Source organism: Panulirus ornatus, chromosome 65 (genome assembly GCF_036320965.1).
Source record: "Panulirus ornatus isolate Po-2019 chromosome 65, ASM3632096v1, whole genome shotgun sequence".
Taxonomy (NCBI): Eukaryota; Metazoa; Arthropoda; class Malacostraca; order Decapoda; family Palinuridae; genus Panulirus; species Panulirus ornatus.
In genome coordinates this window covers 24,774,630-24,788,540 of record NC_092288.1, presented here as the reverse complement: position 1 = coordinate 24,788,540, position 13,911 = coordinate 24,774,630, and the positions used below count along the sequence as shown (strand labels likewise).

Genomic DNA, 13,911 nt, shown 5'->3' with positions numbered 1-13,911 from the left:
CACACAAGCTGCCCTCCTCACCTCACACAAGCTGCCCTCCTCACCTCACACAAGCTGCCCTCCTCACCTCACACAAGCTGCCCTCCTCACCTCACACAAGCTGCCCTCCTCACCTCACACAAGCTGCCCTCCTCACCTCACACAAGCTGCCCTCCTCGCCTCACACAAGCTGCCCTCCTCACCTCACACAAGCTGCCCTCCTCACCTCACACAAGCTGCCCTCCTCACCTCACACAAGCTGCCCTCCTCACCTCACACAAGCTGACCTCCTCGCCTCACACAAGCTGCCCTCCTCACCTCACACAAGCTGCCCTCCTCACCTCACACAAGCTGCCCTCCTCACCTCACACAAGCTGCCCTCCTCGCCTCACACAAGCTGCCCTCCTCACCTCACACAAGCTGCCCTCCTCACCTCACACAAGCTGCCCTCCTCACCTCACACAAGCTGCCCTCCTCATCTCACACAAGCTGCCCTCCTCACCTCACACAAGCTGACCTCCTCGCCTCACACAAGCTGCCCTCCTCACCTCACACAAGCTGCCCTCCTCACCTCACACAAGCTGACCTCCTCGCCTCACACAAGCTGCCCTCCTCACCTCACACAAGCTGCCCTCCTCGCCTCACACAAGCTGCCCTCCTCACCTCACACAAGCTACCCTCCTCGCCTCACACAAGCTACCCTCCTCGCCTCACACAAGCTGCCCTCCTCACCTCACACAAGCTGCCCTCCTCACCTCACACAAGCTGCCCTCCTCACCTCACACAAGCTGCCCTCCTCGCCTCACACAAGCTGCCCTCCTCACCTCACACAAGCTGACCTCCTCGCCTCACACAAGCTGCCCTCCTCACCTCACACAAGCTGCCCTCCTCGCCTCACACAAGCTGACCCGTTGGAATCGACTCAATCAGCGTTTCTTGTAGACACAGTATTGACTCATTATCCTCACATGTTGAATGCAATACACCCGGGCTGGGTAACTGTATCCAAGTAGGTAGGGTCCTTAACTGACACACTGCGTCTCGCCTAATTACTCCCTGACCTGAAATCACGTTGGATTGCCCAGGCGATCATTTCAAATTCCCTGGTTAATTAATTCACTATGTCACTTTGTCACTTTTCCACACTCGATACATTTTCATGGTGACATCATCTGAAATGGCTATCACTGTATATTCGTACTCGAGCACCGTAAATAATAAACTTTTGCACTTGACGTAATTCTATATGAAACTGTTATGGACGAGGTCACGTCCCGTACAATATAATTTCTATAAATAACCTCCAGCTATAGTCATGATACATGTCAGGGGTTATTTTACATGCTAATTCCTTACATTATTCTTATATGATAATTTGCTCCTTACTAGCTAAACAATATTACAAGAGTACTCATTACTGGCATCTTCCTCCCCTTCTTCCTCTCCAGGGGAAGGGATGTGATGACGGGTCAGTAAGTGGGTGTCGACCCCTCGCAGTTGACCCTGGTCACCCATCGAAATCGTGGGGTTGCCAACATATGATCTCCCTAACAACGTATTTGTAGTCCAGATTTTATTGATGATGAGTTTGAGAAGATATATTCTATTGGATCTAAGTTAAAGTACCCTAGATCTTTCATTGATAAATCCCTTAAGTTAGCAAAGAAATCATTTTATAGAGTTGAGCCCAAACCTCCCATTGACACCAAGAATCTTTTAGTTCTTCCTTTTAATAATAATGTTACTTTACTTCCCATGTTGCTTAAATCCTTTAATGTAAATGTTGCCTTTAGCAACAATAATACTATAAAGAATATCTTAATCAGAAATTCACCAGAAAATTCTCCTGGGTGCATCTATAAAGTGCCATGTAGAGAATTGTGATAAGTTTTATGTTGGTCAGACTGGTAAGGATCTTTCAGTTAGACTTAAGCAACATAAATATAGTATAAGAACGGGACAAGATTCAAATGTCTTGTTTAATAATGTTAAAAACTATGATCATTGTATTGACTGGAGTAACGCCATCTCAGTTGTTAATTCTAACTCTATTACCAAGAGAAATATCATTGAATCTTCTATTATTAAATACACAAAGAATTATTATCTTAATATTAGTGATGGTCTGTACAAATTAGATAACTTTATTGTTGATAAAATTTGTAAAATGGTAAGTTTATGAACACTCGTTGTATGTTTTGGACAATCACATGTTTACCAAATGGCGTCGTAGCTTCGTCTCTTCGATGTATATCAACTGACTGTTATATTTCTCTCGTGTGTCTCCCCTGATGATGTGATTATTACACGAAAGTGCACTTGGGAACTTCTCGTCTTTCATTTTCCCCGTGGACTCATAGGAATATATATATATATATATATATATATATATATATATATATATATATATATATATATATATATACAGGTCTATGTTTGTTGAGTATTCCTGGTAAATTATATGGGAGGGTATTGATTGAGAGGGTGAAGGCATGTACAGAGCATCAGATTGGGGAAGAGCAGTGTGGTTTCAGAAGTGGTAGAGGATGTGTGGATCAGGTGTTTGCTGTGAAGAATGTATGTGAGAAATACTTAGAAAAGCAAATGGATTTGTATGTAGCATTTATGGATCTGGAGAAGGCATATGATAGAGTTGATAGAGATGCTGTGGAAGGTATTAAGAATATATGGTGTGGGAGGCAAGTTGTTAGAAACAGTGAAAAGTTTTTATCGAGGATGTAAGGCATGTGTACGTGTAGGAAGAGAGGAAAGTGATTGGTTCTCAGTGAATGTAGGTTTGCGGCAGGGGTGTGTGATGTCTCCATGGTTGTTTAATTTGTTTATGGATGGGGTTGTTAGGGAGGTGAATACAAGAGTTTTGGAAAGAGGGGCAAGTATGAAGTCTGTTGTGGATGAGAGAGCTTGGGAAGTGAGTCAGTTGTTGTTCGCTGATGATACAGCGCTGGTGGCTGATTCATGTGAGAAACTGCTGAAGCTGGTGACTGAGTTTGGTAAAGTGTGTGAAAGAAGAAGGTTAAGAGTAAATGTGAATAAGAGCAGGGTTATTAGGTACAGTAGGGTTGAGGGTCAAGTCAGTTGGGAGGTAAGTTTGAATTGAGAAAAACTGGAGGAAGTAAAGTGTTTTAGATATCTGGGAGTGTATGTGGCAGCGGATGGAACCATGGAAGCGGAAGTGGATCATAGGGTGGGGGAGGGGGCGAAAATCCTGGGAGCCTTGAAGAATGTGTGGAGGTCGAGAACATTATCTCGGAAAGCAAAAATGGGTATGTTTGAAGGAATAGTGGTTCCAACAATGTTGTATGGTTGCGAGGCGTGAGCTATGGATAGAGTTGTGCGCAGGAGGGTGGATGTGCTGGAAATGAGATGTTTGAGGACAATGTGTGGTGTGAGGTGGTTTGATCGAGTAAGTAATAATATAGTAAGAGAGATGTGTGGAAATAAAAAGAGCGTGGTTGAGAGAGCAGAAGAGGGTGTTTTGAAATGGTTTGGGCACATGGAGAGAATGAGTGAGGAAAGATTGACCAAGAGGATATATGTGTCGGAGGTGGAGAGAACGAGGAGAAGTGGAAGACCAAATTGGAGGTGGAAAGATGGAGTGAAAAAGATTTTGAGTGATCGGGGCCTGAACATGCAGGAGGGTGAAAGGAGGGCAAGGAATAAAGTGAATTGGATCGATATGGTATACCGGGGTTGACGTGCTGTCAGTGGATTGAATCAGGGCATGTGAAGCGTCCGGGGTAAACCATGGAAAATTGTGTGGAGCCTGGATGTGGAAAGGGAGCTGTGGTTTCGGGCATTATTGCATGACAGCTAGAGACTGAGTGTGAACGAATGGGGCCTTTGTTGTCTTTTCCTAGCGCTACCTCGCACACATGAGGGGGGAGAGGGATGGTATTCCATGTGTGGCGAGGTGGCGATGGGAATGAATAAAGGCAGACAGTGTGAATTGTGTGCATGGGTATATATGTATGTGTCTGTGTGTGTATATATATGTGTACATTGAGATGTATAGGTATGTATATTTGCGTGTGTGTATATTTGCGTGTATGTATATTTGCGTGTGTGTATATACATGTGTATATACATACACATGTATATACACATGTATATACATGTGTATGGGGGTGGGTTGGGCCATTTCTTTCGTCTGTTTCCTTGCGCTACCTCGCAAACGCGGGAGACAGCGACAAAGCAAAATAAAATAAATAAATATAAATAAATGAATATATATATATATATATATATATATATATATATATATATATATATATATAGATAGATAGATAGATAGATAGATAGATAGATAGATAGATAGATAGATATAGATATATATGGAGGAAGTAAAGTGTTTTAGATATCTAGGAGTGGATCTGGCAGCGGACGGAACCATGGAAGCGGAAGTGAATCATAGGGTGGGGGAGGGGGCGAAAATTCTGGGAGCCTTGAAGAATGTGTGGAAGTCGAGAACATTATCTCGGAAAGCAATAATGGGTATGTTTGAAGGAATAGTGGTTCCAACAATGTTGTATGGTTGCGAGGCGTGGGCTATGGATAGAGTTGTGCGCAGGAGGATGGATGTGCTGGAAATGAGATGTTTGAGGACAATGTGTGGTGTGAGGTGGTTTGATCGAGTAAGTAACGTAAGGGTAAGAGAGATGTGTGGAAATAAAAAGAGCGTGGTTGAGAGAGCAGAAGAGGGTGTTTTGAAATGGTTTGGGCACATGGAGAGAATGAGTGAGGAAAGATTGACCAAGAGGATATATGTGTCGGAGGTGGAGGGAACGAGGAGAAGTGGGAGACCAAATTGGAGGTGGAAAGATGGAGTGAAAAAGATTTTGTGTGATCGGGGCCTGAACATGCAGGAGGGTGAAAGGAGGGCAAGGAATAGAGTGAATTGGATCGATGTGGTATACCGGGGTTGACGTGCTGTCAGTGGATTGAATCAGGGCATGTGAAGCGTCTGGGGTAAACTATGGAAAGCTGTGTAGGTATGTATATGTGCGTGTGTGGACGTATGTATATACATGTGTATGGGGGTGTGTTGGGCCATTTCTTTCGTTTGTTTCCGTGCGCTACCTCGCAAACGCGGGAGACAGCGACAAAGCAAGAAAAAAAAAAAAAAAAAAAAAAAAAATATATATATATATATATATATATATATATATATATATATATATATATATATTACCAAAATTATATTCGAAATCAAAATAAAGCAATTCTAGAAGCGACACCAGCAACTTACCCACTGGTACCTGCCGAAGGCGCCAATATGGGTGAGGATACTCTCGAAGTCGTGGAACACCATCGTGGTGGTGGCCGCCGCTAACTGTGTGTGTTCGATCCAGCGGTGAGTGAGGGAGGACCCCGCCGCCAGCACAGGGTGGAGGAAGGAAACCCTTCGCTGACCGTGTGGGTGACGACAACACTTCTGGACGATGGGGCTTTATAAAGATGATGTCGTCTGGCCTCAGGGTCATCTGTAGTGATGATGGAGAGTCAGAAAATAACACCTGATTAAATGCAAGAGATTTAGCGGCCGGGCGGCCGTGACACATCTTAAATGGCAGTAATAAATTCCGCACATTACTAGACACACACTGAAGACGTAACGAGATTTCCTCAGTGGGTAAACGCAGTGTTTAACGTGTATCTGCCACCACAGAATGGAATGGCAGGAGATGCTGGCCTTCAGCAGAAGTGGGGAGGGAGGTGAACAGTGTCAGCTGTCATCTTCGCTGCTTCGTAACAGTTCAGGAGGTGTTGTAAGCTGCAGGGGACGAGGTCGGCCCAGCCTAGCCCCCACACCTGGTATGGTCGAGCCCCCGTGGGGGACACATGGATCATCTCCTGCTGGTGCTTAACGAAGGAAATTAATGATACATATAAGATCGTGTGATGATAAAAGACTGAATGAGCCAAGTAATGGAACACAACCTTCAATGTTCTTACATCATCTTACAACAGAGTAGGACAACACCACACGAGGGAACGGCATGAATGTAGCAACAGTTAAACAGGAGGAAGCAAACGGGTGACAGATGAATGGTGCAACGTCTTCAGGCATTATTGGGTTGTGTAATAAGCAAAATTTACGGCAAGGTTGTGTTTGCCTACCTAAAAATCAGTCGTTCATTTGTTTAGTTACCTTAGCTCTCCTCGTTAAATACTTCTGAATGCCCTTAAACCTGTTTGGTTCGTGACTTTCCCCACACAACTTTACCCACCTGGCTTCTTGTATTTACATAAACATATATATAAAGTTTACCACCACAAAAGTTATTGTCGTGGTAACCCTCACGATCTCTCTCTCTCTCTCTCTCTCTCTCTCTCTCTCTCTCTCTCTCTCTCCAGAAATGTTCTCTGATATTGTTCTTCAAATCACAGTTCCTCGTTTCCCATGACCCATGTATCTTTGACCATGAGTCTGACCTTGTGTATCTCTCTCCCTATTGGACCACCTTCAAGCAGTAGTCCTCATTGTCAGCTGGCCAATGACATGTTGGCTCAAATTTATTACATTCCATCAAAGTCATTTCTCTCCAGTTGTGGAGTATTAAAGAATTTTTTGCATCTAGTTTTCGCAGTATTTCCCATAATTTTTTGCACGTGACTCTATTTTTTTTTGGCCTGGCGACCTTCAGAGCGGAAACATAGTTCCAGTGTTGCTTCATTTAATCCAATAAATTTCACTTAAATTTAGCTAATCGGTAAATTTCGATATTTCTTACGTTGATAGAAGAAGATGGGAGGCACAACTTCACACGCAAATGTAATTTCACTGCAAAATTAGGCAAGGTAAGAAAAGCAATTTTTTTGACTATCAACAACGAGCCAGCTTCATGAATGACCCTGGAATTTTCACTATTGATTCTTGGCTTAGAAATTAAGTTCACAAAAACTGAGGCTACCCTGATGATGCTTTTGTATAATTGAGGCTACCATGATGATGCTTTTGTATAATTGAGGCTACCATGATGATGCTTTTGTATAATTGAGGCTACCATGATGATGCTTTTGTATAATCATACACAAATGACAGAAATATGATCCCCTTGCATTCTTCAACTGGACCTCATTACAAAAATCGAAAGAGGAAGAAAACAATTAGTATTCACGTGGCATCTACCGTGATGTTCACTCATATCATGGACGAGTTCTTCCACATTCAACGTTTATGTTGCTGGAACACATCATGCTGAGGAGACACACACGGCTCCTTTCTCCAGTCCTGTTCGTCACAAGAACTGACAATCCTCGCTCACACACTCTGGCATATGGTTGGAAAAGGGAAACAAGACTTTGCAGCCTCGCTAGTCACAATAGACTTATCCTTGAGTTAAGGCCAGACTTTAAAGTACAAGAGGCTTCCAAAATGTTGCTTCTGTACCTGATTTTCCTCAAGATCTTCTATACTAGTTGACAAAGTTCGACATTTTCAGGCAAACGTCTGTCCAATTCCTGCTGAAGCTTCTTCAAATGATTTTGAAAAACCATTTTAACGTCAGCAAGGTCTATTTCTGATTAATTTTCCAGCACTGCTGCACTCACTCACTTCTGGAAAAGCAGTCTTTGTTCCCCTGGCGAATCCTTCTCTCCAAAGTGCAAGTTTTTTCCTAAATGAGGCAATTTCTTTTCACTAATGTCCATCCTAGTTTGATTTCGGCCTTGTATATCTAAGTTCAATTCATTCAGGAGCCTGAAGATGTCGGCAACATAAGCTAGCTTTACCAGCCGAGCAGGATCTTTGAAACAGCCAGCCAGCTTATCTTTCTTCTCTTACTAACTTTTATTTCAGTTTTTAGTTCAATAACTCGTCAAAAGAACGCGCCCTCAAGACAGCCAGAAGACATTAGAATTAGTCCTGGTGATGTGACCCCATCTCTTCACACAATTAATGGTAAATAGTTGAGTTCACATCACTGGGGCCTTGATGATAATATTCACAATTTCGAGAACATCATCCAAGAGCCACATGGAGTTCCAAGGTGGAGACGCTTAGACGAAGTCTTCCCGATGTACGAAACATTTGATGAATCATTATGAACATCAGGATTTTTTCTTCTGAGTCACCAAACCTACATGACTCTCCCATCACAGATGAAGCTCCAGCAGTAGACACAGCCAAACAATTTAACCCGTCCATGTTGTGCTTCTTCAACAAGTTGTCCATCATAACAAAGATGTCTCCTACAGTTATGGTTGTGGGCAAGACAGTACAGAAGAGAAAAATTCCTCCAGAATTCCGTCATCTCCTCTATATATACCTCACAAAAACTACTGAGTTAAGGTTCCTCAGCAATGTGTACACAGATTCATCTATCTGTAATTAAAATTTTCCTGCTTTTCTTCCAGCGACGCAGTTAGTTCATCCAAAATATCTGATAACATGAGATCAATTCAACGTTTGTTCTTGGGAAGGTGGCACTCATTCAACCTTCTTAACAACATCTGATCCACAAGTAGTGTTCACCATGGCTCTTGCTGCTGGTTTGACCCGCTCCATCTCAATGTTATAAGGCTTTATGCATCTTGCAATACGCAATGCCACTTGTACGGACGCCAAGGAAGGTTTCTTTAAGCCTGAAGGAGAGCATCAATCCAACATGGTTTTACCTGTTCTTCCTTGTCCTTCCCATAACTTAGTGGCTCCTCAACAAAGTTAGTATATATATTACATACGTGGCTTAATATACATTATTTGCTTATTTTTCGAATTAAGTTGGAAGACAGATCGACATTCCACGAAGACTAATTGAAATACAAATACGAAGACGAAAACTGAATACGACTACTCCATGACTCCTCCATCTGTGCATGATGCATGGTTCTCTGGCACATCCTAGTCGCACACACTCACAAACGCTCACTTGTACAATTAATAACTTTAATTGTACAACACATTCAGGAAGAAATTACCAACCTTATCACAACAGGCTCAACAATAAAGCTTAGCAAGTTCCCAAGCTTAAGCTGTTTCCCTTTATCATTAGACTATTAAACAACTATTCTAGTCATGAAGCAGGTTAGCCATGACAGTAAATAGAAATGAAAATAGACGAAGAAGCAAACAAAATTTCAGTGACGCTTTATTATCCAAAATTGTGATGTAAATGTATTTTTACACCATTTTGTAAATCTAAAATTGCTCTACTCTTTATGTATTCTTTGTCAAGCCATCTCACGACCCTAAGGTACATCCATATGAGCCTCGCTTGGGTCAGGACGATCCTGGGTTTGGGAAAACACTGCTCTACGGTCAGCAGCTGAGCACTTCACTCTCCCTGCACATCACCTGTCCTGATCTGATATCATGATCATGACAACAGACGTCCCCTGCTATACACAGGAAGAAATAGTTCCATAAGACACGTCCCTGTTTACCATGAGTCTTAATTTCCTGTCAAACGTATTTTTCAACCGCTTTCCAACCTTACTGTTTGCTAACTTTCTGTTGCGTTGGTTTCCATTAGCTTGTGGTCGGAAGGCAACTAACGAGTCACTTAAAGACTTTGAACAGTGGCATAGAGATCTTTGTGGACTTTACCATCACATCATCCGGACACCACAGGATAATACATACTGAGCTACGGAACACAGATGGAATAATGGCTCACCCAGACCAGCATGTACTTACTACGTATCTCCACAACCCCAGATCACAACCTGCAAGCACACTGGATGTTCAGTCCTTCCCAAGGACCAAAACACCAGCCATTCTAGACATCATAGACGCCAGACACACGACACTCATTCCACACACCAATAACATCAACACAAAAGGCAACACAAAGTAAAATGACCCTCAGAATATTAAGTGGCACCAGACTTGGACAAGAAATCTCTCAGCAACCTGTCCAAACAATTCGTCCGCTCCAGTTTAAAGTATGCCTCACCATCTGGTTTTCCACCTTCTCCAAAGCAAGTACAACCAAGCTACAAACCACACGAAACACTGCACTTGGAACCATCCCTGGCTGCCTCGCAGGAGCCACAAACACTCGACACCTTCAAAGAAACAAGAAGAAAGTTTTTTCCCAGTACAGTCCCGCCCTAGCATTACCGCCATCCAGTTCTATGCACCATCCTATAATTAACCATCAATCCTGTGATAGAAATAAGAGCCTTACCCTTGTCTCACACTTCAGTAGCTTCTACTGGCACATCCTTGCCCCACAGACCAAACCAAATATAATAACAGAGAACATATGTACAATTCTCTCTATATTTCAATTAGGGTCCAGCCTTGATGTGGACTTTGTCCGTGACTGGAACCTTCAACACTGAACCAATGAAAAAATAATAACCCGACAACCACTAAACAACCAAATTCCCAACTGTCCAACCTCACTACACTACACTACACTCCCTACACAAACACGGGTACACTCTGGGTATCACTCATTACCACAATACCACAATCGCCGCTTCAGCACGTCCCAAAGGTCCAGCCTGCCCATGAGGTAACTACCATCATTCTAACAACCTCTCAAACAAGCAGACGCAAGCAGGTGACTGAACGACCAGACAGGGAGTGGGTGGGATGTCCATCTTACGTACAGTAGCTGACCTCTACTCCTCCTCCTCCTTTTGATCCCAGTGGTCATGTGACCTCCACCCACACCACAGGAAGGAGGCCAAGGGGGGGGGGGGGTTAGGTGGGGGTGACGTCACTGATAGGTCAAGCCAGCCCCCCCCCCTTGACTATAGTGATGACGTCACATAATTACAGGCAAGTGTAGCAGGGGTCACAGTCCGGGCTATACGTTTCAGTGGCGGAAAAATGCTGGTTTTCACAAGTTTCTGCTAAACGAATGGTTGTATTACTATGATATTTCAGCACACTGTCCTTAACACCCGGGTCTAATTTATGGCTTGACATACCCCATTGCTATATGTTATGTGAGGAGTTGACTGAGTGATATCAAGTCTACGCCACAGTCATCATATCGAAGGCGTTATAGAGAATAGGACGAGTGTGGGACACTCGTCTAACCCTCCCTCAACACCTCCAACACCCCCCATGCCACTCCTCTCCTCCCCCACTAACCCAATATCGCACTATCTCCCTCCCCATTTCCGTCTTCACCCCCCCATATTTACACCATCCATTGTCAATATTTGATTTTGTCGTATTCTAATTACCTACATAAATAATAGGTATGACAGTATGTGTACATACACACAATACAGTTAATCCCGTTGTTAATACTCAACATGTCGACAGCGACCAGAAGGATGAAGTCAGTTTTGGTTTTGGATAACCAAATGCAATCATTTATGGTTACTTCATGTGTTCTTTACGTTTTTAGATAAGAAATATATGCCTTAATGTAATATCCACAGTCCCCCATATCCCCTCTATGAGGTATGTGGTACCCCCATCCCAAGGATAGAACTCAGCGACCACCGAGACGCGGTCATCATCAACACAATGTTGTCCTTCTGCCTCCGTGGATGCAGGACAGAGTTTGGTCTTCGTCTTGTCACGGTGTACGAACGTGAATGCACCCGCGGTAGAACGTATACATAAATGAATAGAAGCGTAGACAATACATTCTGGTTCGAACATACATTATTCCATTTATATACATATGAAATATGAAAGTAAAGCAGACTGTATTGTGTCGCAATGTCATATTAATGATCATAGTGAGGTGAGACGAAATATGTAACGCAGCATTAATTTTTATGCACACAGGCCATACGAGCGAGTTGTGCACATCGTGGACATGACTGAGTCAAGAGTGAGGGACATAGTCAACACCACCACCACCACAGCCTCCTCCCCTCCCACACCACCACCACCGACATCAGGTGTTTGTGATAACTTTACCCTCGGTGCAATACGGCGCCACATCCACAAGAAGTTTTCGGAAAAACAATATTCAACACCGAGTCATACCAGCCGACCTGAACACATGGTATCCTCCCGGAGGATACCTTTGACACAACAGTTTAGCAGATCCTGCACACCGTGGGATTTCAATATAGAGTGTCACAGCGAAAGATGAATGTGAGGAGGGAATCGCTGGACGCTGTGTGTGTCGTCGGATTGACGCTCTCCGGTCTCTACAGCGCCACCGAGAGGAGGGAAGGAAGGTGGTATATGTGGATGAGACGTGGTTTACCACCAGGATGGGCCACAGTAGGGAGTGGTTAGATACCACACAGGCTCCAAGCAACACCACATACAGTCGTCAGGTAACACCACCTGGTGAAGGGGAGCGATCTGTAGTGGTCCCAGGTGGCAGGGACGAAGGCTTTGTTGACTGCTCATACCTGCGCTACCCAACCAAGACCAACCAGGGTGATTATCATGGAGAAATGAATGCCAAACTGTTCCTGCGATGGCTAACAACGCAGCTCCTTCCGTCACTGCCAGAGCCATCGGTACTTGTGCTAGACAATGCATCATACCACAGCCAGCTGACGGAGGAGAGTCGACGCCCTACCACAACCACCAGGAAGGCGGACCTCATCATCAGGTGGCTGGAGCAGCAGCGAAAGATGTCCATCCCACCTGCTGCCACTCGCCCTGAGCTGCTGGTCCTCTGCCAGCAGAAGCGTCCACAGCCCCAGTATAAGATCGACAACACCATCCGTATGTGGAGTCACGAGTCATACGGTTGCCACCCCGAGCTCAGCGCCATGGAGCAAGTGTGGGGGTTTATGAAGCGTCATGTGCGCTCCACACTCCAGCGGTTTACCCGGACGGACCAACAGGCACGATTGGAAGAAGCCAGGCAATTGGTACACAAGGACGTTTGGGCGGGAGCTGTTCAGCACTCCCGTCAATTTGAAGAAGAGTACTGGAGGAGTGACAACATACACGAGGGAGTCGAACCCGGTATTATTAACATGGCCAGTGATGATGACGACGATGACGTTTTCTTTGATACGGATTACCAATAAATTTGGTTTTCTCATGTTGTCATCATTTTATTTCCTACAGCATTATAATAAATATATATATATATATATATATATATATATATATATATATATATATATATATATAGTAATGACTACTAAGCATAATATATATATATATATATATATATATATATATATATATATATATATATATATATATATATATATATATATATATAATATATATATATATATATATATATATATATATATATATAGAGGGCGAAAATATATGCAGATTATAATTTCGTGATTAATGGCAGTACATCGTGTTCACTTGGTTGACCATAAGGGCTGTAAAATCGACCTTCTACATACTACATGCAAATATGCTGGTGTACAGTAATAATCAACGTGAAATTGTACCATGCTGTTAGTTAATAATCATACCTATATATATATACACCTACATAACATTCTAATTATATACTAAAGTTATGAGAAAATAGGGAGGGACACAAGGTTGGGTGATGAGGAGTTAGGAGGAGAAGAGAAGGGATAACGAGGGCGAGAAGGGGGGGAATTGGGAGGGTGTTGGGGGGCCACACTTTCCCTCAAAAGCGTCAATATGACAACTCGACTTTGTATTTTTTTTTCACGAGTAAACTCCTCACATAACACATATAGCAATGTGGTATGTCAGCCATACATTTAGCCCGGGTGTTAAAGATAGTGTGATGAAATATCATAATGATACAATGAATCGTTTGAGATATTTGCGAAAAAAAAACAGCGCTTGTCCGCCACTAAAACGTAAAGTCCCTAACGCGTCGCCACACATGCACTGCTCCCGTAACCCAGCCTAGCCCAGCCCCACTCGACTTTGTCTCCCAACAGCAGTTACTCAGGACTTACCGGGTTCCTCCACCTGTACAGTAGGAGCGGTTCTCCGGGGGGTCGGACGTCCGCGTATACCACGTGACGATGGCCAGAAGAAGAGTAGCTTGGATGGCCCGCCCACCGTCCCACACAATG

The 13,911-nt window shown here is 43.6% G+C and overlaps 1 protein-coding gene across 4 annotated transcripts in view; it reads right to left on the bottom strand.

Moving 5' to 3' along the window:
* Positions 1–13,911, bottom strand: part of LOC139746552 (organic cation transporter protein-like) — a 38,665-nt gene extending 24,754 nt beyond the window's left edge. For all 4 annotated transcript variants that reach the window (XM_071657903.1, XM_071657904.1, XM_071657906.1 and 1 more), the window contains exons 1-2: positions 13,792–13,911; positions 5,246–5,480 (exon numbers count right to left, since the gene is read on the bottom strand). In XM_071657903.1, coding sequence (XP_071514004.1) covers positions 5,246–5,308 — 63 coding nt within the window. In that variant the 5' untranslated portion in view covers positions 5,309–5,480; positions 13,792–13,911. The remainder of the gene's footprint in view (positions 1–5,245; positions 5,481–13,791) is intronic.